General features: G+C 44.6%; 1 protein-coding gene across 1 annotated transcript in view; it reads right to left on the reverse strand.

Moving 5' to 3' along the window:
• ANKAR (ankyrin and armadillo repeat containing) overlaps window positions 1-21,614 on the reverse strand; it is a 62,080-nt gene that overhangs the window by 23,779 nt on the left and 16,687 nt on the right. Inside the window, exons 7-14 of the mRNA XM_054970134.1 lie at window positions 18,506-18,707; window positions 17,170-17,378; window positions 13,689-13,793; window positions 9,854-10,098; window positions 7,091-7,259; window positions 2,927-3,168; window positions 2,554-2,707; window positions 2,286-2,447 (exon numbers count right to left, since the gene is read on the reverse strand). Coding sequence (XP_054826109.1) covers window positions 2,286-2,447; window positions 2,554-2,707; window positions 2,927-3,168; window positions 7,091-7,259; window positions 9,854-10,098; window positions 13,689-13,793; window positions 17,170-17,378; window positions 18,506-18,707 — 1,488 coding nt within the window. The remainder of the gene's footprint in view (window positions 1-2,285; window positions 2,448-2,553; window positions 2,708-2,926; window positions 3,169-7,090; window positions 7,260-9,853; window positions 10,099-13,688; window positions 13,794-17,169; window positions 17,379-18,505; window positions 18,708-21,614) is intronic.

Consider the following 21,614-nt stretch of genomic DNA (forward strand, 5'->3'; position numbering starts at 1 on the left):
TTGGCTTCCTTGCACGATTTTTGATGCCATCCGTTTATAAAACACCACAAATCACGTTTGTGGTGTTTTGTAAGCAGATGGTGTCGAAAATCACACGAAGAAGCCGGCAGCCTTCCGTGAGTATTGTGCTATTTTTAGACGGTGGGGAAACGGTCATAGTAGGGATAGGATTGGAGGAGAACATCATTCAGGGAATACAGTGTTATTGCAGCTGTTAAGTTGGTTATTGTCACGAGAACCAATTTTAGGTGGCTTTTATGTGGTTGCTTGTTTCTGTGCATTACTCCAAAGACAGCAACTACTATTGGTTAGACAGTGTTAACTTTTCAAACTTCATAAGACTCAAACATTGTAAAGTTCTGCCAGCAGAAACGGCCCAAATATCAATGCACCTGTGGTATCCTTATGGGAGGTTTCTACAATTTCATGACCCAACAAGCCAATCAAAGGACACCAGCCAACTCCTGCCTCATTTTTGTAGGTTCTGACAAGCAAAAGCAAGAGATTTATCCAGCCTCTAGAGGTCTGCCATATGTGGCTAGTGGATTGTATTCAGTTTAATGGATCACAGGTTGGGCATGTTTGTCCTGCTATTTTGATTCATCATGTATAAATTGATGCTGACAAATGTACTGGAATAAAAATCCAGAATGAATGGTAGAAATATATTGGAGGCACTCACCTGTATGGCACAGACTAGCCCAATTTCATCAGATCTCAGAAGCTTAGCAGAGTCAACACTGATTAGTACTTGGAAGGGAGACTATCAAAGAAGCTTGGAGGTGCTGCGTAGCGGTGTTAGACCGACAGGGAATTGGCAATATGGTGGTGTGAAATTGACAAGAGCATTTGCTATTTGAAAGAAATGCCTGTGAAGAAGTGAATTCACGAAACGGGTTGGGACACTTATGCCGGCAAACCCCGTAGGCATGGCACTTTTGCTCCGTTTTCATCCTTCAAGCAACTTCACAGCTGGATACTATACTTGATTACAGACTTTGTGATTGATTGTTGACTCATCAAATTGGAGTGCCTGAGTGCACTCGTATGAATGTATTTTCTCTGAAATATTTTTGTATGTTCTTCCCACCATTTTGGATACTATTGGTTCATATGTGGTATCAGATGACTGTTTGATATTGATACTGCTTTAAATTGTTTTTATTGTCATGAAATTGAGCAATGTATGCACTAGAAGCACTTTATAAAATGTATTGATTGGTATCTGTGTAATATTCTTGACTGGATATCCCTGGAAGTGTGTTAGTAGAGGCAGACAATGGCAAACTGCCTATGAATGTCTCTTGCCTTGAAAACCTCCCAAGGTCACCATAACTGCAAGTTGACAGCCCTTTCCATTACCACTGGAGGCACTGATTGATTTCATTGATTGGAGGCACTGATTGATTTCATTTGCTAGTGGCTATCTATCAGTGGAAGAAATTCGGTGGACTTCTGAGTTTATCAGAGCACTCATCAGGCGTAATAGCAAAAGTTAGCACATAGCATTCATTTCATCCTCCAGCATTAACCATCTGCATTGGAAAAGTTTATTCCTTGATCTTCATTGGTGGAGATCTTTGTAATGGAGCCCAGTCTGTGCATGATTGACATCTACAAACATGACCCAAAACATGCTACTGGAAACCTCGCTGCTGTGTTAGGCAGACAGCAAGAACAGGAAGTTGACTGAGCCCCTGGTGGGCTTCAATAGTGGCCAGCATTTGGTTTGGTGGAACATTAGCTGCACAGCCCTGCTCAAGAGTCAGAAATGCTTTGATGAGTCAATGATGCGGAAATTTCATGTACAGCAATGGTATTTCTGTATCAATAAACTGTATTGGTTCACATTACTTCTGCATAAGATTGCCAACTCTGGATGGGAAATTCCTGGATATTTGGGGAGTAGAGCCTGGAGAGGCCAGGGTTTTGAGGGGGGGGGGATCTCAGCGAGATACAATGCTATAGAGTCCACCCTTCAAAGCAGCCATTTTCTCCAATGGAATTGATCTCTGTAGTCTGGAGATGAGTTATAAGTTGGCTTGGTGGCAACCTTACTTTGGCTGGAGGAAGTTCCTCTAGCCCTCTCCACACAAGTTATTCTTCCTCCAGCAGAAGAGCCACTTAGGTTAGAGGAGGGCTTCTTAGACTAGAGGAAAGCTTCAGCCTTTGCTTAGTGGAGTGATAGGAAACAAGCCCACGTTTCCAAAGTGCTTGCATTCCTTGTATCCAAAATCTCATAATTTTTTTCTTAACCATTAGGCAACAGAGAAGAGGCTACTAACCCACACACATTGTCCCCAAGGCTCGGATGATACTAAGCAGAGTTCCTTCGGCTATTCTCGAGCTCCTCAGCAGCCGAACTAACGGGGCGATTCCATTCCCTTCACATATTTGGTTTTGATGCATTTGGCTCTCCTTGCTAAGAGCAATGACGGCTTCACCTCCTTCCGAAACAACCAAAACAGCACACATTTTTGGGATGTCTTAATGGGGTTTTGTTTGTTTGTTTTGCAGAATCATACCCTCCCCCTCCAAAAAGAGATGGCTTACCGACACACTGCATTTTATCCGAGGGGGACAGAAGCATATCTATAATAAGGTTGTATCCAATTTGCTCTGCCATGTATTTCTGCTGCTTCAAGGTTTGCCCTGCCAGCGCCCAGAGCGTCACGGCACCTTGTTCTTTAACTTTCAGATGAAAAGCCTGGAGCACGGGCCAGAAAAAAAACTACTTTTACCTTAAGGCTTGCAATGAAACAGGACTATAACCATTAACAGTGAGTTCCACCAACCTCAGCAGAGCCTTCTTCTCCTCTGACATCTGTAGGGCCAGGGGATACAAGCCTGCCAGAGCTGCCCGCATCTTATTAAACTGCGATGCAAACGAACCGCATCGGAATAGCGGAATCGCATCAGTACTTGCCTTCAAGAGCTTTAAGAGGAACTTGGTTACGGACTTGGCTAGAAACCTCATCTGGATATACGTGTTCTTTTCGCATAGTGTCTGGATGGCCATCGCGCCTTTCACCTGGACACTGATTTTCCTTCCCCTAAGAAGCTCCACAAGGGGACCTATCACGTGCGCTTCCACAATTGCGTTCTGCATCTTAGTATTCCCACGAGCAAGTTCTGCAAGGGCTGCGGAAGCCACTGCCAGCAGCACATCTGGAAGCAGAGAAAGCATCCAAATGACATGAAGTCAGCCACAGGACATTACTGTAGTGATTCATGCATGCATGCATTCATTCATTCATTCTTCTAATAAAAACCTTCCTATCCTGCTTTTTCCTATGCATAGTCGCAAGTCAGATTCCCACCAGTTACTTACGAATGAATAGATGAACCATAGTTTAAAACACAAAATAGATTAACAATACACACACACACACACCCTTTATTGGCATGTCAGAAGCAAAAGGGGATACATTAAAAATGGGAGGGAAAAGGCATTAAAAACCAAAGTTGTAAAAATTAATTAATAGCTTCCCTGATACCAATTGCAGACTGAAGAAAACAAGCAACGTTGGAGGTTATAGAAAAATTGTGACCAGATAATAGACGCTGGACGCATTATCAGAAAGGCCACACCATGGATAAAGAAGGGAGTTCAGAAATTTGTCTGGGATCTTAGCATAAAATAAACAGTTTAATAAAATGTGAGAGACAGATTCAATGACATCCGGGCCACAGGGGCATTTCCTAAATTAATAAGGGGAACAATACAGATTAATTCATCAGTCTACAGACTAGTTCATCAACAGAAGATTAATCCATTGGCTATAGATTAGTTTCTCCTATCTCAACAATACATCAGAATTTTTCCAGTAAATTAAATTATCACAGTTACAATGCAGAAGAGAGTAACATAAACTTTATTCAACAAATATTGGTGGTGAATTAGGCTCCCCAAATATGCTAACTTAATTAATTAATTAACAGCCCTGTAAGTACAAAACAATTTATCTCACCGATGATAGGACATTAACATTACTCCAGCCTAAGCACGTTGATTTTAATAGGTTTGGATTGGAGTAATTCTGAATAGGATTGCACTATAAATCATCGTTGATTAATTAATTCACCCTCAACTATTCCAGCCAATACACACTCAGCATCTTCATCTACTCTCATTTGGCATTTCTATATGAGTTCAGCTAAGTTCTTGACGTTGTTTCTTCCTGAAGTGACCTGCTAAAGACATCTGCTGGGTTAACTGCTCACAGAAAGGCTCTGGCGGTGGGGGGGGGGGACATGGCATCCCCCAAAGGTATGCTATGTGTTGCCTACCTCCCCCTTGTGAAAGAGGATGGAGAAAAACTTGTCATTCCTTGCAGGGGAGAGGAATCAATGAACAATCAACCCTGTATCCCATAGAACACTCCCCCCCCTATTAACTGGAGCACGATCTCTCTTATACACACAAACCTCTTCGTGTAAAATAACAGGACTTAAGAGACTCAGATGTCCTTGGTCTCTTAAGAGGTTAGTTTTAGTTACGGCTAGGGCTTTTTTTCTGGGAAAAGAGGTGGTGGAACTCAGTGGGTTGCCCTCGGAGATAATGGTCACATGGCTGGTAGCCCTGCCCCTGATCTCCAGACAGAGGGGAGTTTAGATTGCCCTCCGTGCCGCTCCAGCAGCACGGAGGGCAATCTAAACTCCCCTCTGTCTGGAGATCAGGAGGCGGGGCCACCAGCCATGTGACCATTTTCAAGAGGTTCCGGAACTCCGTTCCACCATGTTCCAGCTGAAAAACCCCCCTGGTTATGGGTATTTCTCAAGGAGGATTAATACATATGCAAGCCGATCAAAGGGTTAATAGTACACTAGTTGAACTTCTGTCATTGTTTTTAAAAGGATTTTATAATCTCATTAGATATGGAGAAGGATTTAAGCAGCTTTGTGGAGGAACATATGAATACATTAAGCTGCCTTATACTGAATCAAACCATTGGTCTATCCATATGTCAGGATTGTCTACTTGAACTGGAGAGAAGTTAGTCATGTTAGTCTGTAGTAGCAAAATCAAAAAGAGTCCAGTAGCACCTTTAAGACTAACCAACTTTATTGTAGCATAAGCTTTCGAGAATCACAGTTCTCTTCGTCAGATGCATGTGACGCATGCATCTGACGAAGAGAACTGTGATTCTCGAAAGCCTATGCTACAATAAAGTTGGTTAGTCTTAAAGGTGCTACTGGACTCTACTTGAACTGGCAGCCACTCTCCAGGGTGTCAGGTGAAGTTCTTCACTTCATTTACTGCCTGGTCCTTTTAACTGGAAGTGGCAGAGATTGAACCTGGGACCTTCTTCATGTCAAGTAGATGTTCTGCCACAGCACCATGGCTCTTCCCGAAAGTACATGAAGTAGATATATAGTTATGATTTTTTTAAAATGTTAATTAGCTGCCTTTCTACCTTACAGCACTCAAGACAGCTTACAACAGACATAAAAATACATTAAAACTCAATTTAAAATCGCAATCCGAAACTATCAATCAAATGCAGTTCTAACTGAAACTGTCCTCAGATGCCTCCTAATAATCGATAATGGCAATACAGAAGCAAAATGACTTCAATTTTTATAAGAATTGCATTGCAAAGTAAAAAATATTTAAAATATTTAAAATAATATTTATTTCCAAAATAAATTATTTTTGCAACTTATCGAAACTGGAAATTGTTGGTTTTCTCTTTGCCCTTAATATCTAACGTTGTTGCAATTGACTCCCAAATGACAGCTTTATGGCACGGATGGTTCTATATACATCTCGTATGCATGTATGTAATGAAATAAAACTGCACATATCCAACTGAAAAGGGCAACTTTTGTAGTGCTTCTCTCAAGTATACCCACATTCTTTGGAACTGTACTGGATGGAGCTATGTGTTGTCAATGCTGCTAAATACAGAGGTGCTTGTTTCTAAGCTGGGTTAGTATAACAGCCTTGTAACTCACCTTGATCGACTGTACAAAACAAATATCCTGAAAGGAAGGAAAATATCTATGACATGGTTCAGACCATGCAGTTCCACTTGTGTGTTTGGAAGAGAGGGCAGTGATTTCCACTGAATCCCCCTTCCCATTGCAGACACCCACTTTGTACCCCCTACTACTCTTCCTGAGGATCTGTCGGCCCCAGGAACAAACTTGGGTGTGTATATCTATGGACTGAAATGAGAGAGGGAAGTGGGAAAGTCCCATTTCACAAAGTCCACAGCGGTTCAGTAGACTTTTCTTTAAAGAATACATACCCCACTTTTTGTGGTCAAAGGCCTTCTCAAAGTGGCACACACAATTCATTTAATATTTTAATGAACTATTGACTACACATTAACTATCTTGGCATCTCACAGAAGAGGGGCTGTGACAATTCAGTTAAAATCCCTAGCCGGTAGATTCTGTCAGACTCTGGATGATAGACTACAGCAGACAGATCCCTGGTTCATTGTAACAAGACACTGGTGCTTGGTTAAATGGCTTTTATTCAGAAATCAGTTCTTTCCATAATCAGATCCAAAGGTCTACCTAAGAACAAGGTAAGCCCCTAGGCAGTTCTAGTAGAAAGTTGACCAGAATGACTACATAGGAAAATTACATCTCTCTTCGACCCTCTGTTCCATCCCCCCTCCCATCTTCCAAACAAGTTTGATCTGTGAGAACGGTATGCATATTTGGGTTATCAAGCTGCACAGAGAAAGAGTAGACATAGCACCCGCAGGAAGCTTGAAACTGGTAAACATCCAGCCACCTGGGAACAGGTGAGAACTTATTGGAATGTTAGCAACGAGGATATCTCCAGGCATACAGAATAAAGCATACACTTGACAGCAAAATCATTGGCATGACAGAATGGGTATAGTCAGTCATGACAGATTCTTGCTGGATTATGTCGGGCCGTTCCCACACGGCTTACCTTTTGCCAGAACACAGTGTCTTCATGAGCGAAATCACGCCAGGAAGATGCTGTTATCGCGCGATTTCACGCGAGACCATGCTGTTATTGCACGATTTCGCGCGATTTCACACTGTGTTCCGGCAAAAGGTAAGCTGTGTGGAAACAGCCCTGGTTTTGTTTTTGTTTTATTACCCGACTCTGATGTCAGGAACTGAACAAGCGGTTTGATGCCCCTGCTTTCTTTCACTTTCAACTGATTTTCTTTGTTGTTCATGCACAAAACTCGGATGCAGTTGATCACATTCACAAGCAGATCTTCGATGTCATAGTGCAACAGATTGACAAGGGCTGGAATGCCACCCTAGAGGAAGAGCACAGAAATCTATGGATAGCATTGAAGAAAACAACTATACTTATTACTGCCAGACTGCTGGCTACTGCATAGGGAACGCCAGTTAACGAATCACAGTTAACAAATCAGCAGTTTCTCCTTTTCTGCTTACTCCCATTTAGCACTATGATAGTACAATCATTCCTGCTATAAGGAACGGGGTTTTGAAGCGTGGGCTTTTCTGCACTGGGGTCTTTTTATCTAGGTTTGGCTACTTAAATGTATTGTTTTTTCCCCTTTGTTAGAAACAGCATCCTTGCTCTGCTGGTTTTTCATGGAGTTTTTCCAGACCACTTTTGCAATACTGTGTGTGAGGAAGGAGAAAAACTGATAGTTAAGAGGCCAAGCTGGAGCAAAAACCTGGTGAAGATAAGCCCTGAGATTCATACCCTGGGCTAAGGGGAGTCCAACTTCACTTTAATCACATTTCATGCTAGTTGCTATAATGTTTTGCAATGTAAATAGTTTGTATTTTACTGGTTTCGGTGTGGTTTTTAAAAAATATTAAGTTTACTGTGGTTAGACGTGCAGGCCTCTGATGTGAGAGAGAGACTAGATGGGTGAATGGAGTGTGATATGATTGAGTGGTAGTCGCTGACTGTACCCTAGGGGGCAGAGAGAACTGCAGTTTAGGGGAGAATGCAAAGGAAAAGTTTTTAAATCTGTATATCTCAGAGAGAGTTTATTTTGTCTAATTCAGTGATTCTATCTAGTTCGGTCAATCTGTGTGGAAGTCTACTTTGTGGATGAAAACAGCCTAAGTAACCACACAGGGAAAGTCTAGTTCAGTCAGGCAATCTGTGTGGAAACCTAAAAGTCTGCATCTGTGTGGGTGAGAGGAGAGAATTATTCTGTGAGTAAAGAACTGTGTGGAAAATTAGTCTTTGTAACTGGGTCTGTGAATATACCTTTAAGAATGTATAACTATTTTTGAAACCACTAAGCTTATGAACCTGATCTGAAACCACTATGCTTATCATTACTCTGCTGCAACCATCACGCATATGCATTTATAATTAAATTCTACTTCTGGTTAAGCAAAACACCTATTTCATCTGGAATACAGAATCCCCCTTTTTTACCCTACAGTGACCCTCACACACTGACCATATTACCATCTATAACTAAGCTTTCCTATAATAACAGTTAAACTGAAGAGATCTAAGGTGAAAGCCTTTGGTGGCATCAAAAACCATATGGGAACACTGAGGAAATCATGGAGGCGACAATATATAGGTCACACCCAGGGGCAAAACACAGGGGGTTGTGTTAGTGGTAGGATTCAAACCCAAAGGGAAGGTGTTCTCAAGGTAAAAGCCTGGATAGAGAACACCTGAAGCTCTGTGTGTGTGTGTGTGGGGGGGCAGTGTTGGTTGTAACCCTTGTGAGTTAAAAGTTTAAGGTAACTGTGATGGACAGAACTGGTTCCAGCTCTGCCCCTCCCAGGGAACAGCCAATGAGAGCTAGCAGAATACTGGACTGGTGACAGTTGAAAAGTCCGTTGGAAGTTCAGTTTAAGGCAGTTAGAAAAGGAAAGAAGGTTTGGAAGCTGCTGAGAAAAGGCAGCAGGGATATAGCTGGCTGTTGACACCTGTTCTGATATAGAGTAATCATTCCCTGTTTAACTACAATATATCCGTACGTTTTAAAATCATTCATTCCAGTGTTTTATGTTGTAAATAAAATTCATTCTTGTTTCTGTTTTAATGCTGGCTGGCTTGAAGTTGTTGGCTGAGGGGAAATAAGACATGCGCACATACAAACTTCAAACACTCTTGGCATGACAAATAGGCCAAAGTTAATATATGGCGGCAGTGTATATAGGGAAAGTAAACACTAAGCCCCCTTTCCCCAATGGCCCTGAGTAGTAGCTGGGTGAGGGGAAGTAAATATAGGTAATGGACTACCTGTCCAGTGGAGCCTCTGGGAAAAGGAGAGAGAGGACCCAGTGTGGATTTGGGTCAGGATTCTCTACTTGAAAAATAGAGGTTTGATGGGTGGCTAGTTGTGGCTGCCCTTAACTGCCTGTGAAACCTCAAACTGTATAAGGAGGTTTATGGTAGGTGGCAGTGTGAAAGGGCGTCATAGTAATGTAAGGAGGAGCTGTAATAAAGGTAAAAGGCAGGTTAAAAGAAAAACACGAGTTGCAATATACACTTTGATACCCAGTTAATGAAGGGGGTGAGACTGCAGAGAAAGACTGGATGTTCTTTCTCTGTGCATGTTAAGACTGGCTCTGGGCCTGTCAACCATGGTTACCAGGGAGCCAGTGCCTGGAGGTAACCATGGGAACAAAGCAGGAGTCCACCATGACAATACAGAATCCCTCTCTGCAGTCTTCTCCCCTTCTTGGAGGGAATTCTCTCTCCTTAATGTGCATCAAAAGTTGCCAATTTCATGTGCAGCACGTATCAGCCTTTGAACGCTTATGAAAAGAGAATGCAAAAGCAAACAAATTTCCTTTTCTTTCCCCCCTATTTTTAAAGAGAAGAATTGGAGGGGGAGACGCAACAGCATATATTTATTTATTTCTAAATATTTATAAATAAATATATGAGACTTACCAATTCAGCAATGACTGTCTGATTATTATCCAACTGAGCAATGTCGTATAAAATGACCGCACAACGGGACAACAGCTCTGGTTCGTCACTGGCAAATAATTTTATTAACACCGCAATGCCACCTGCGTCCACAAAGGCTCGAGCGATGGCGTGGTGTGTTGTGATGTTGCTCAGCACCCCTGCAGAGATGCACTCCAACTTGACCGACTGGCTTTTCAACAAGCTGATGAGCGACGGGATTGTATCTGCAAAGCAGAAGGATGGAAGGGTCCCACTTAAGAGTTTGACACACTGTCCTGGGAAGCATTCTGCTGCAATTGCCTCCAGTTTCTGATTTGCTTAGAACAGGAAATGTAGGCGTCCTGGTCTTGCAGCTTGGCTCTCTGTCTGCTGTCCCATGGACTTTTCAACTGTCACTTGTCCAACATTCCGCCAAGCTGCCTACATTTCCCATCAAAACATGAGGGAAGCTGACAAGTGTCCAACCTGTGTCATTCGTCACTTGTAGCCTGGCCGTGAGATGTTCCGCCAGGCATATGGTTGAGGCTGGTCCAATAGTCATCGGAAAGCCACCCAACCGGCCTCCTGTCAGGGGGCCATGTGATCATCTGCCCCCCCCCATATAAGTTACAGTTGACTGAAAGGCAACAATAAATAATTTAATAAATACACCAATGAATACTACAATAAATACTCAAAAGGTTATTGAATTATTTATTGTTGTATTTATTGATATATTTATTGAATGGACAGATAATTGATTGCTTGTATGTAGATTGATGTATTTATTATTGTTGCACCTTTTTGCACCATGTAACTTTAAATATATTTACATTAATTGATTGACTAGTGTTAACTTTATACTCCGGGAAGTACAGGTTGTAGTGGTTAGTCTTTTGTTTCTGGAGCAGCCCTTGTGGTTCTGCAGGATCAGGAGCGGAGCAGGAGGAAATGCCCACCCACCCTCACCCAGCCAGGATCAAAATCAGAGTAGGTGGCAATGCCCGCCCCCTTCACCTAGCCAGGATCAGGAGCGGAGCATAAGGCAATGCCCATCCCCCTTCACTCAGCCTTGATCAGGTGCAGAGCAAGAGGTAATTCTCACCTCCAACTTCACTCAGCAGGGATCAGGAGTGGAGCAGGTGGCAATGCCCACCCTCCTTAACCCGGCCAGGATCAAGCAAGGAAAAGGTGACAATGCCCACCCCCTTCACCTGGCTGGGATCAGGAGTGCAGCATGAGGCAATGCCCACCCACCCCTGTTCAACCTGCTGAATCAGGCGTGGAGCAGGCGGCAATGCCCCACCACCACTTCGCCCAGATAGAATAAGATGCAGAGTAGGAGGCAATGCCTGTCCCTTCTTCACCCAGCTGGATCAGGAGCCATGCCCACCTCCCCTGCCTTCATTCAGCTGGGATCAGTGACAGAGGAGGAGGGAATGGCCACCTGCTTGCCCTCCCCTTTCTAGAGCCCGTTGTATTTTTTCCCACAACGGGCTTTGTTGCTAGTAAATAAATAAGTAAGTAAGTAACTTAGATTCATGGAGGAGAGCTCCATCAATGGCAGCACACCCAATGCTAGGGGCCAACATCAAGGGAGAACCTTGGCCTCTTATGGTCCTGACTGGCCTGTTGTGAATGGAGAAAAATTAGATAACTAAAGTCTTCCAGCAAACTTTACGGCATGAGTAAAGATTCGAATCCAGGCCTCCCTGGGTTGAGGGACCTCCACAAACCAAGTGCTACACCACACAGGGGCTGCAGAGGGGAAGGAGAATGGGGCAAAATTGCCCCCCCCCCCAGCTCTTGAGTTTGTCTAACTCTCCCTCCACACTGTTGTCCCTGTGATGTGTGCCCGTTGTTTATGGGGTCTCCCAGCCCCTCCTCAGAAGGTTTTTGTGGCATGCAGAAAGCTGAAGAGGGAGGGGGAAGGTGGGGTGACCTCCTTACATTCACGCATGTGTAGGATTGACCCATAGTGATTTTATTTGTTGTTATAAAATTTCTTAATTGCCTTTCCATAGAATTTATGCAAGCTAAACTAGGAAACAATCACAAATTATCATCTACACAGTATCAGAATTATAAGGTGAGTCAAGCCGATGGGTTGGATCCAACCAGCTTTTCTGCTGGTGAAAAAGGGAAGATAAATTCCCTTTCACCACCAAAAAAACCTGTGCTGGGGATTATGGAGTGTGCAGGGCCAAAACTCATGTAGGACTAGCTCTGTAGTGGGGAGAGAAATTTGGTGAGGTTGAGTGAAAAAAGCTGGCTGGTTGGATCTAACCCGACGTATACACTGGTTATCCTAGCCAAAATGAAAATAGAACATCTGAAAACATTAAGCTAAAAGGCTCTAGGGGAAAAGGTATGTCTTTACGATTTGGCAGAAGCCTTAAAGTAGAAGCATTTTACTGACACACCTAAGGAGGCTGGATGGCCCCAAGCTAAAAGGAGATGGATTCTTGCAGAAACAAACCTTAACATGATGCCAAGCCTTATCTAGATACTTGAGGAGGCTGAGAGGAACATTGGAAAAGAAGCAGCCCTCATGGGCCTGCACAGTACCAGCTGTGTATGGCCTAAAAGATCAATATTAGGATCAATTATGTGGGCCCCATGTGGATGGTCCCTCACATCGAGAGTTGCCTGGTCCCCCTTGGCAACTGGCAGGGGGGAGGGGCGCAGGGGAAGCTACTTACTGGCTGCCAAGGGGCTTGCAAGCAATGTAATGACATCACCAGCAACTCAACACTATCACTTCTGGAAGTGACATCACATTGCTGGCCCACTGGAACCACTCTGGTATTTGGGCAAAAACTCGGTGGCATATAGGAAGTGATGGTGTACAGGAAGTGATGTCAGTGCATTGCTGGTGACATGATGATATTGCCAGCAAGGGGCTGCACCTCCAGTAACCCCCCCCCTTTTCCCATCATTTCTCCCCCCCGCCCCCGGCCAGCTGAGTAGTGGCAGGGGGCACCAGCTGGGTACAGGAAGAGTGCAGGCTCTTACTGACAACATTGACATGTCACCTGCGACCCACTGATGTCCAGGGCTTTTTTTCTGGGAAAAGAGGTGGTGGAACTCAGTGGGTTGCCCTCAGAGAAAATGGTCACATGGCTGGTGGCCCCGCCCCCTGATCTTCAGACAGAGGGGAGTGGAGATTGCCCTCTGCACCACTTGGTGCGGAGGGCAATCTAAACTCCCCTCTGTCTGGAGATCAGGGGGTGGGGCCACCAGCCATGTGACCATTTCCAAGAGGTTCCGGAACTCCGTTCCCCCATGTTCCCCCTGAAAAAAATCCCTGCTGATGTCACTTCCTGTACATCCATCTAGGCTTGCCTATCTTCTAGTCTAAATGGCATTAATCTCCTCCTGTTTCATACTGGGTTGGATTCAGGCTAAATTTGCAATTTCCACTGATTCTCCCTTTCCACTGCAGAACCTCCTTGTGTTGTTTCTTGGAATCCTCTGTCCCACAGATAGCAGCATTTCATGGAGGTCAGGGTGTTGCCGTGGGAAAGGAGAGGCAGGAAAGCTGCATTCTGCCCATGGAAAATTGGGTCTGGATCCAACCCTTTAGTTTCCTTGTTCCTGAGAGCCAAGCTACAAGTGACGAATGACACTTGAATGGCAAGTGAACAGACACGTGTATTCCTCCCTATTCACTTGCACTCCACTTGCGCTCCACTTGATCACTTGATACACGTGAGTCTGTTCACTTGCCATTCAAGTGTCATTTGTCACTTGTAGCTTGACCCTGAGATAACTTCCTCTAGCATTAGTAACGTATAGAATGGAAGGCACTGTACAGGTATTCCGAGTGTCTCACCTGCATCCAAAATGAACTTCCAGTAGTGATCTTTGGCAAGACAAAGAACTTCTAAACACCGTATTGCCATTTCTCTCCTTGCATTGTCGGCACAGTCTAGCATCCCTATTGAAAAAATGTAAACTGAAGTCACTCGCTGGTAGTATCCAAAGGTTGTTTTCCAGCAATAATATTAGGAGTTTGCTGCCTAACCAGCACGAATAATTCCAGCACCATAGTTTTGCCTGCAGTGACCCCTGATGGAGGGATTTAGTCACTGAGCGCGCTTCCTTTGTAGGAGTTTACAAAGCATCTCATTACCATGAAATCTTATTCTTCAGAATATTGGTTAGTCTTTCAAATGCCACAAGATTCATTTCTGGTTTTGTTGCAAAGGTCCAAAAGAGCCAGCATAATGTAATGGCTAGTGTGCTCAACGAGTATCTGGGCGAACTAGGTTCGAATCCCCACTATGCCTTGAAAGTTCCAGGCTTGTCACACATACTCAGTCGAACCTACTTCACAAGGTTGTTGTGAGGATAAAACGAAGAGGAGAATTATGTAAGCCCCCTTGGGTCCCCCTTGGGAAGAAAGGTGGGGTATAAATGAAGTAAATAAACAAACATAGTTATCCCCTTACTCCTTCAGCTGAGGGGAAAGACAGTTGTCCTTCAGCTGAGGGAAAAGACAGTTGTCCTTCAGCTGAGGGAAAAGGCAGTTGTCCTTCAGCTGAGAGAAAAGGCAGTTGTCCTTCAGCTGAGGGGAAAGACAGTTGTCCTTCAGCTGAGGGGAAAGACAGTTGTCCTTCAGCTGAGAGAAAAGGCAGATGTATGAACACATCTGGAAAAAACCACAGCAGTTTCCCGGTTTGGGAAGAGAGAGGTTGATTCTGCACCCGTTGGATAATGCACTTTCAATGCACTTTATTAATCGTTTGAGGTAGATTTTTTGTTCCGCACATGACAAAATCCGTTCCAAATGATCTATAAAGAGGATTGGAAGTGCATTATCCAACGGGTGTGGAATCAGCCAGAGGCAGGCCACGAGAGACTGGAAGGCTGCCGGGGACGGGGGGCACTGCCATGGCGGCAGCAGCAAGGGAAGCAGGTGCCATGCAGGCCTGCGCTCTGCCTGCCATACTCAATGATGTCTTCTACTATGGGGGAGGGGGGAATAAATAGCTTGTAGTTTTGCTGTTCTCTTGCCACTTCTCTGCTATTGCTACCACATTCCGCTGTCTTATCTAGGAAGGTGGGGATGGATGGAACGAGGCGCCTGAGAACCAACCAAATGTCCTTCAAGCCGTGGCGCTTGCATCTCTTCCCCCTTCCAGCTTTTCCCGCGAGAGACTGCGTGCCGAGACTAACGGACTTCTGCTTGGAAAAGGGGGAGGAGATAAGAAGATATCACTAGCCCACTAGGCCTTGCCCTGGTATTGCTGTAATGGTGGTAATCTCTTAATAAAGACCTTTAACTCATCCAGCCTGGTTAGATGAAGCGGAGTCGTCTAGGAGAATCCCCTGGCAAAGCCTGACAGCAGGAGTCTGTAGGAACAGGGTGTCTCCCCACCCACCACCCACCTCACACACACTTCTGTTGCTACTCACTGCTGCATAGCATATTTTAGCTTTCTGGGTGGCCTGGAAGGACCTTAATCTCTTCCACCCAATTCTAGCAATCATTGTATGTGCTTCTCTTTCAGAGGGTGCTACTTGATCCCAGCTAGCCGTACCCCCTGCCCCCATTGGGCATCCTATGCAACATCCTACTCAGGGCACAGACAGAAAAGTCTTAAGATCAAAGCCTAGACCTTCCCCCTTTCTTCTGCTTTGAAACACGCAGCCCAATGAAGAGTTCTGAAAACCCCCGACAGTTTGCACGAAGTGCCTGTCATGGTATTTCAGGAAATCTTAACAGCAGCTTTTACATGGCTCTGGGTTTGGGGTATTGGCAATCTAGATGGCATGAGATTGATTTTATGTTTCTGAGAGTCTAAAGTGTCTCATCTGGCATACATTTTGAACCTCTTCCCCTATTTTGTAGAAGAGGTGTAAAATATCCAATAGCCGCAAAAATCCATTGTGTCACCAGCAACAGTCCATATAACTCTCTTAAATTTGCTAGATGGAAATAGTAGTTCAAATAAATCTCTCTTGAATCTGCTGGATAATGTAACTCTGGGAAGGAAGCCAAACTACAGGTAAGTTATTTAATAGAAGCTGTATAATTTCTGAAGTAATGTTTGTTCTTTATTCTTTTCCGGGTGGAGAAGTAAGGGGATGAAAAAATGAACACCCCAAAAGCCCAACCAGGGGCCGGCTAGAACTAACAGGTTTTGTTTTCAAACTTCCTCAGGGGCTCAAGTGTCTTCCACCACAAACCTATCTGAAAAAATAAATTAATCACCATTGACAACTAACATTAACTCATCCAGTTATGGGCACATAGAACACGAGACGGCTGTTCTTAGAGAGTATATTTTTGTATTAGTATTTCTTGAACATATTTATTGTATTGATATATTTATTGTATGATATTAGTACTTGAATGATAACTATTTTGTTCCCTTATGAATAATTGTATAGATGCAATAATCTGGAAGTGTCTGTAGAATAATGTTTTCTGAATGACGGGTTCTAAGTTTACACTTTTATAGCACTTAGTCATTTTACTTGATAAAATATTGAATACAGATTATCTGGCAGCTGAGATTTGCCCCTTTTCCTACATTGTTCTGTGCTTCCACATTCTGACATGGTATAATGGGCAGGGCTTTTTTTCAGGGGGTACACGGGGGAACGGAGTTCCGGAACCTCTTGAAAATGGTCACATGGCTGGTGGCCCCACCCCCTGATCTCCAGACATAGGGGAGTTGAGATTGACTTCTGCGGAGGGCAATCTCAACTCCCCTCTGTCTGGAGATAAGGGGGCAGGGCCACCAGCCATGTGACCATTTTCTCTGAGGGCAACCCACTGAGTTCCACCACCTCTTTTCCCAGAAAAAAAAGCCCTGATCCGTGCCATGTGGCTTCCTCTGACAACACAAGAAGCCACGTTGTTCTCTGCTTCCCCTTGCAAATTGCCCCACTCTTCCAGGGAGGACAGCAATATCATTTTCATCACGGAATTATTCTGTGGGGATATGAAGAAGGCTGTAGACTATGTATAATGACTGTGCTAACCTAAGCAGTTATGTCTTTCCGAGCCCACTTCAATAGACCTAGAAGGATGTAATGTGGGTTGCCAGGTGCCCTGCTTTGGAGAGAGACCTCCCTCTGGCAGACCTATTCATCCTGCTGTCACTCACTGGGCCAGCTGGGGGGAAATGGAGGGGGTGATCACCGCTGCACCAACACTATGACATCACTTCTTGCCTGACCTGGAAGTGATGTCATGGGCTGGTAATCCTAGTTATAACTCTACTTAGGCTGTCACTGTTAGGCTGACAAATTCCAGTGGGTCAACCTGAATTTTTTAATGAGAAGAAAATATACTGGCTTACCAACCACAGTTTTCCATACTGGGAGATCGGGAACATTTCGTTCGATTAGATGCTTCAGAACTTCTGTATGAAAATTCAGCACCGCTAAATGAATTATATTATTTCCTTCGCTATCTTTTTTGAGCCAGTTGACATCGAGAGAAAACAAATACTGAATAGTATCTAATGCTCCAGATGTAGCTGCAAGCAAAAGAGGGGTGGAGTGATATCTGTCGGAGAAAGAGAGAGAGGAAAAAATGTTTTGTGGAAGCTGCTCCTTTCTTCCTTCTGTCCCGGGGTGGGGTGACATTCTTCCTCATTCACCAAAAATCCTTGGGTCAGCCCTGCCTATTCAATTCACCTTGACATCATCCCAAAAGCCAAAGTATGGCGAGCAGCAACCCTTTGAGAATTCACTTCAATACCTACCCTCACTCTCCCTCCCCCACAAAATTCCCAGTTTTCAGTACGTATTGTTTTAGTATGTATGTTGATGGGATCGACTATGTCTGCGATAGCGTGCATCAGAAAGATGCTGTCATATACGCCTGTCTGCATATCTGCCATGAATGTATTCTGTGTTATGTACTGGTCCTCTGAGGGCATGAAAAGTTTCTTATTGATGTTAAGGCAGTAGGTTATCTTGCAAGTATTTACTTTCTATTTCCCAGCTGCTTCCAGCAAGTGTCCTTGGAGGCTGGCTGGAGCCGACTCGAAATGTATCCTTCTTGGGAACTCAGATGATTTCATTCTTTGTTCTGTCTAGCCTAAACCTAGCCTCTCCTCTTCACCCCCCTGGCTCCTTCACGCTCAAACTTTAACAGTCCCTATCCTGATGGCGGGAAACTTCCCTATAACTAATACTACTGACCCCATCCACGTCACTTCTGCCAATTCACTTGTCTGAGCACCTTGAACTTGATGGATCTCTAATAAAGTTACTTCAACCAATACACCTGTGTGTTTGCTGTGGAGAACTTGGGGATTCTACCTGCCAGGGCTTTTTTTCTGAGAAAAGAGGTGGTGGAACTCAGTGGGTTGCCCTCAGAGAAAATGGTCACATGGCTGGCGGCCCCGCCCCCTGATCTCCAGACAGAGGGGAGTTGAGATTGCCCTCCGCGCCACTCAGCAGCGCGGAGGGCAATCTCAACTCTCCTCTGTCTGGAGATCAGGGGGTGGGGCCACCAGCCAAGTGACCATTTTCAAGAGGTTCAGGAACTCCGAACCCCCACATTCCCCCTGAAAAAAAGCCCTGCTACCTGCCAAGGACTGACAGATGCCTTTGTACACTCTGGTTCTTTACTTGACCTCTCAAAGAAATAGGGTCTTACAAAATGCTATGCACATTTCCACTTACCCACTACGTGTTTCACTCTCTAGAAGATCTGGGTCCTTTCGATACAGAACAGTGAAGCAGGCAATGTTGTCGTAATATGCGGCGAAATGAATGGGCAGCCACCCTCGATTGTCGGGCAACCTGTAATCTGCTTTGAGGGCCAGGAGGAAATGAAGAGACTCGAGAGAGCACGACTGGGCTGCGAAGTGCATAGCAGCAGGACCTAAAACTAATAGATAAAATGCAAGAGAATCAACCACCAAGACTGGGTGCCCCTTCGCTTGTAAGGTCAAAGCAAGGCCTCTGCTGAGAGTCTCCCCACATAAGACATCTTAAAAGGGGGTGCTCAAGTGTAGGGAGATGCAGTGTTAGCCTGGAAGAGCAGTTTAAAAATTTCATCTCTCTACAAGAGCGTAGTTTGAAAAGATAGAATGGGCGGAGATCGCTCCTCAGAGGGTTTGTTAATTTCATCTTTGCCTCCCCAAGGCTTGGTCAATTTGAAATTGACAAACCCTCTGAGGAGTGATCTCTGCTCTTACTAATGTGACTGGTAGCGGCATTAAACTACACTTCCTAGCTAACATTGCATCTCCTTACACTTGAGCGTCCCCATGTAAGATGTCTTGTTTAGAGAGAGACTGAGTTTAACAGTCATTTCGTAGTTTTAGGTTCATACTCTGGTCACACCCTACTTCTTGCTTGAGGGAGATGGTGTGTAGGGTCATGTCAGCCAAAACGATGGATACGTGGGCTGACTCATTCCTCATTATGCTGTTTGTGGAAGCAAAACTACATCTCCAAGGGGATAAACTTCCCCATGTCTCCACATGGGAGACAAGCCAAAAGCCAAGTGCTTTCCTGCCAGGCAATGCTTCCTTTTGCAAAATGCTCTCTGTCCCACTCCTGCTGGTGATCACGGCTACTGAGGAATGCCTAATGGCCTATACAATTGTTTGTTTGTCTCTGTTTGACTGGCTTGGTGCTTAAGGATCTGTTCTTGTGTGGGGGAACCATGGGTTCAAGACTGGCCTTGTGTTTTGTTGCCATTCACCCCATTGCTGGGCAAAATGTGGGCAATGGCTTTTGGCAAACATCCTGGGACAACCCATAGCCATACCTCCCGTTTCCAACAGGGGTGCCCTTCCACAGTGAGCTACTGGGGAGCGGGGTGACCTTTGTTGAGGGTGCCATTGTATGTTCCCTTGTTGCTGTCCCAACATATTTATCATAGAAACATAGAAAAATAGAGCGGGAAGGGAACCAAGGGGTCATCTAGTCCAACCCCCTGCCTAATGTAGGAAATTCACCTCCTCCAGTGACCCTTGCCTTATGCCTAGAGGACAACAAAAACCCTCCGAGATCCCTTGTCAATCTGGCCTGGAGGAACATTCCTTCCTGATCCCAAAGTGGCAATCGGTATTACTCTGGGCATGTAAGACAGGGCCACAAGAGCCAAGCACCAGCTCCTCCATTCAAGCCCTCCCTCTCTCAGTCAGCACACGTTCATATTGAGTCATAGAATCATCATTGCTGTCAGGTGGCCATCTAGCCTCTTCTTGAATACTTCCAAGGAAGGAGAGCCCTCCACCACCCATGGAAGACTTTTCCATTGAGGAACGTGGAAAATGTTTACCCCCAAACTCTTTTGCTTTAATTTTAATCTGTTGTTCTGGTCTGACTCTCTAGGGCAACAGAAAACAACTCTGCTGCATCCTCTATGTGACAGCCCTTCAAATACTTGAAGAGGGCTATCACATCACCACTTAGTGGCCTCTTCTCCTCCAGTCTAAACATACCCAGCTCCTTCAACCTGTCCTCATAGGACTTGGTCTCCCGACCCCTCACCAGAGGAGTTAGCTGTGTCAGTCTGTAGTAGCAAAATCGAAAAGAGTCCAGTAGCACCTTTAAGACTAACCAACTTTACTGTAGCATAAGCTTTCGAGAATCACAGTTCTCTTCATCAGATGCATCAACCCCTCACCATCTTTGTTGTCCTCCTTTGGACATGTTTATTTATTTATTGTATTTATTTATGTGACTTATAGTCTGCCTTTCTCACTGAGACTCAAGGCGGATTACACAGTGTGAGATTAGTACAGTCAGTTTCAAGGACATTTTCATGAACAATGCCATAAATAAACACAAGTTTACAAAGGTACATTTCGCACTCGGTTTTTAGAGCGCGTTTGTACCTGTTCCACATCCCATGTTTGCAAGATTTTCACACTTAAAAGCAGTCATGGGATGCAGTCCCGCTTTTTGTCCGCTGTATCCCCGATTTTTCCCCCTGCGGACATACCCCGATGTTTTTTTAAGTTCGCTGCCGACTGGCAGCTGGCCCGCATTTTGCTAATGTGAACACTTTTGCCCCCTTTTTGCTTCTCTCCCCCCCTCTCCTTTTCCCTGGGAGCTGATTGGTTTGTGCAGAATTAACCACTCCCACCCTCCTCAGCTCTCTGAACTCCTTGTCCACCATTTTTTTTTAGTAAAGCGAGGTGAGGGTCATAAGGCTGCTTCTCCGTTGGTTTCCTTCCTCCCGGTATGCATGCTGTTTTATTTTTTTTCAAAAGCCAGGAATGATTCGTAAGCTTGCTGCTAATTCCCTGCTAGCTTTAAAATCAAGGAAAGTGTTAAATAGCTGCTTTCTCCTTCCTCCCTTAGGGTATGCACACACATTCTTTTTTTTTTTTTAAAGACAAGAATGGGTTGCAACGTTGTAATGTTCCTGCACTTTCTTCCTGGCTTTAAAAGCCAGAAAAGGATTAAATGGCTGCTTTTCCCTCCCTCCCAGGCATGTTTCAGACTTTGCCAAAGAGGGGGGAAAACCCCAAGCATTTTGCCCAGCCCTTTGGAAACAAGCCTCTGCTTCCTGGGAGGAGATTAATCGGCAGCATTTTAACCCTTTCCTGGCTTGATTTAAAAAAATGAGAGTGGTACATGTTTTCCCCCAGAACTCTGCCACCAATTGCCTCTCCTGTGGGCAGGGGACAGCCCAATCAGCAAAAACTGGGGAAGGGTTCCAACATTGCAACGTTACTATGCATGCTCAATTTTTTTTTAAAAAGTGTGACGTGAATTGCAAGGCCCCAAAAGCCCAAAATTGCACCGAGGTTTTGAAATGAAGCATAGA

This window comes from Eublepharis macularius, chromosome 2 (genome assembly GCF_028583425.1).
Source record: "Eublepharis macularius isolate TG4126 chromosome 2, MPM_Emac_v1.0, whole genome shotgun sequence".
NCBI lineage: Eukaryota > Metazoa > Chordata > Lepidosauria > Squamata > Eublepharidae > Eublepharis > Eublepharis macularius.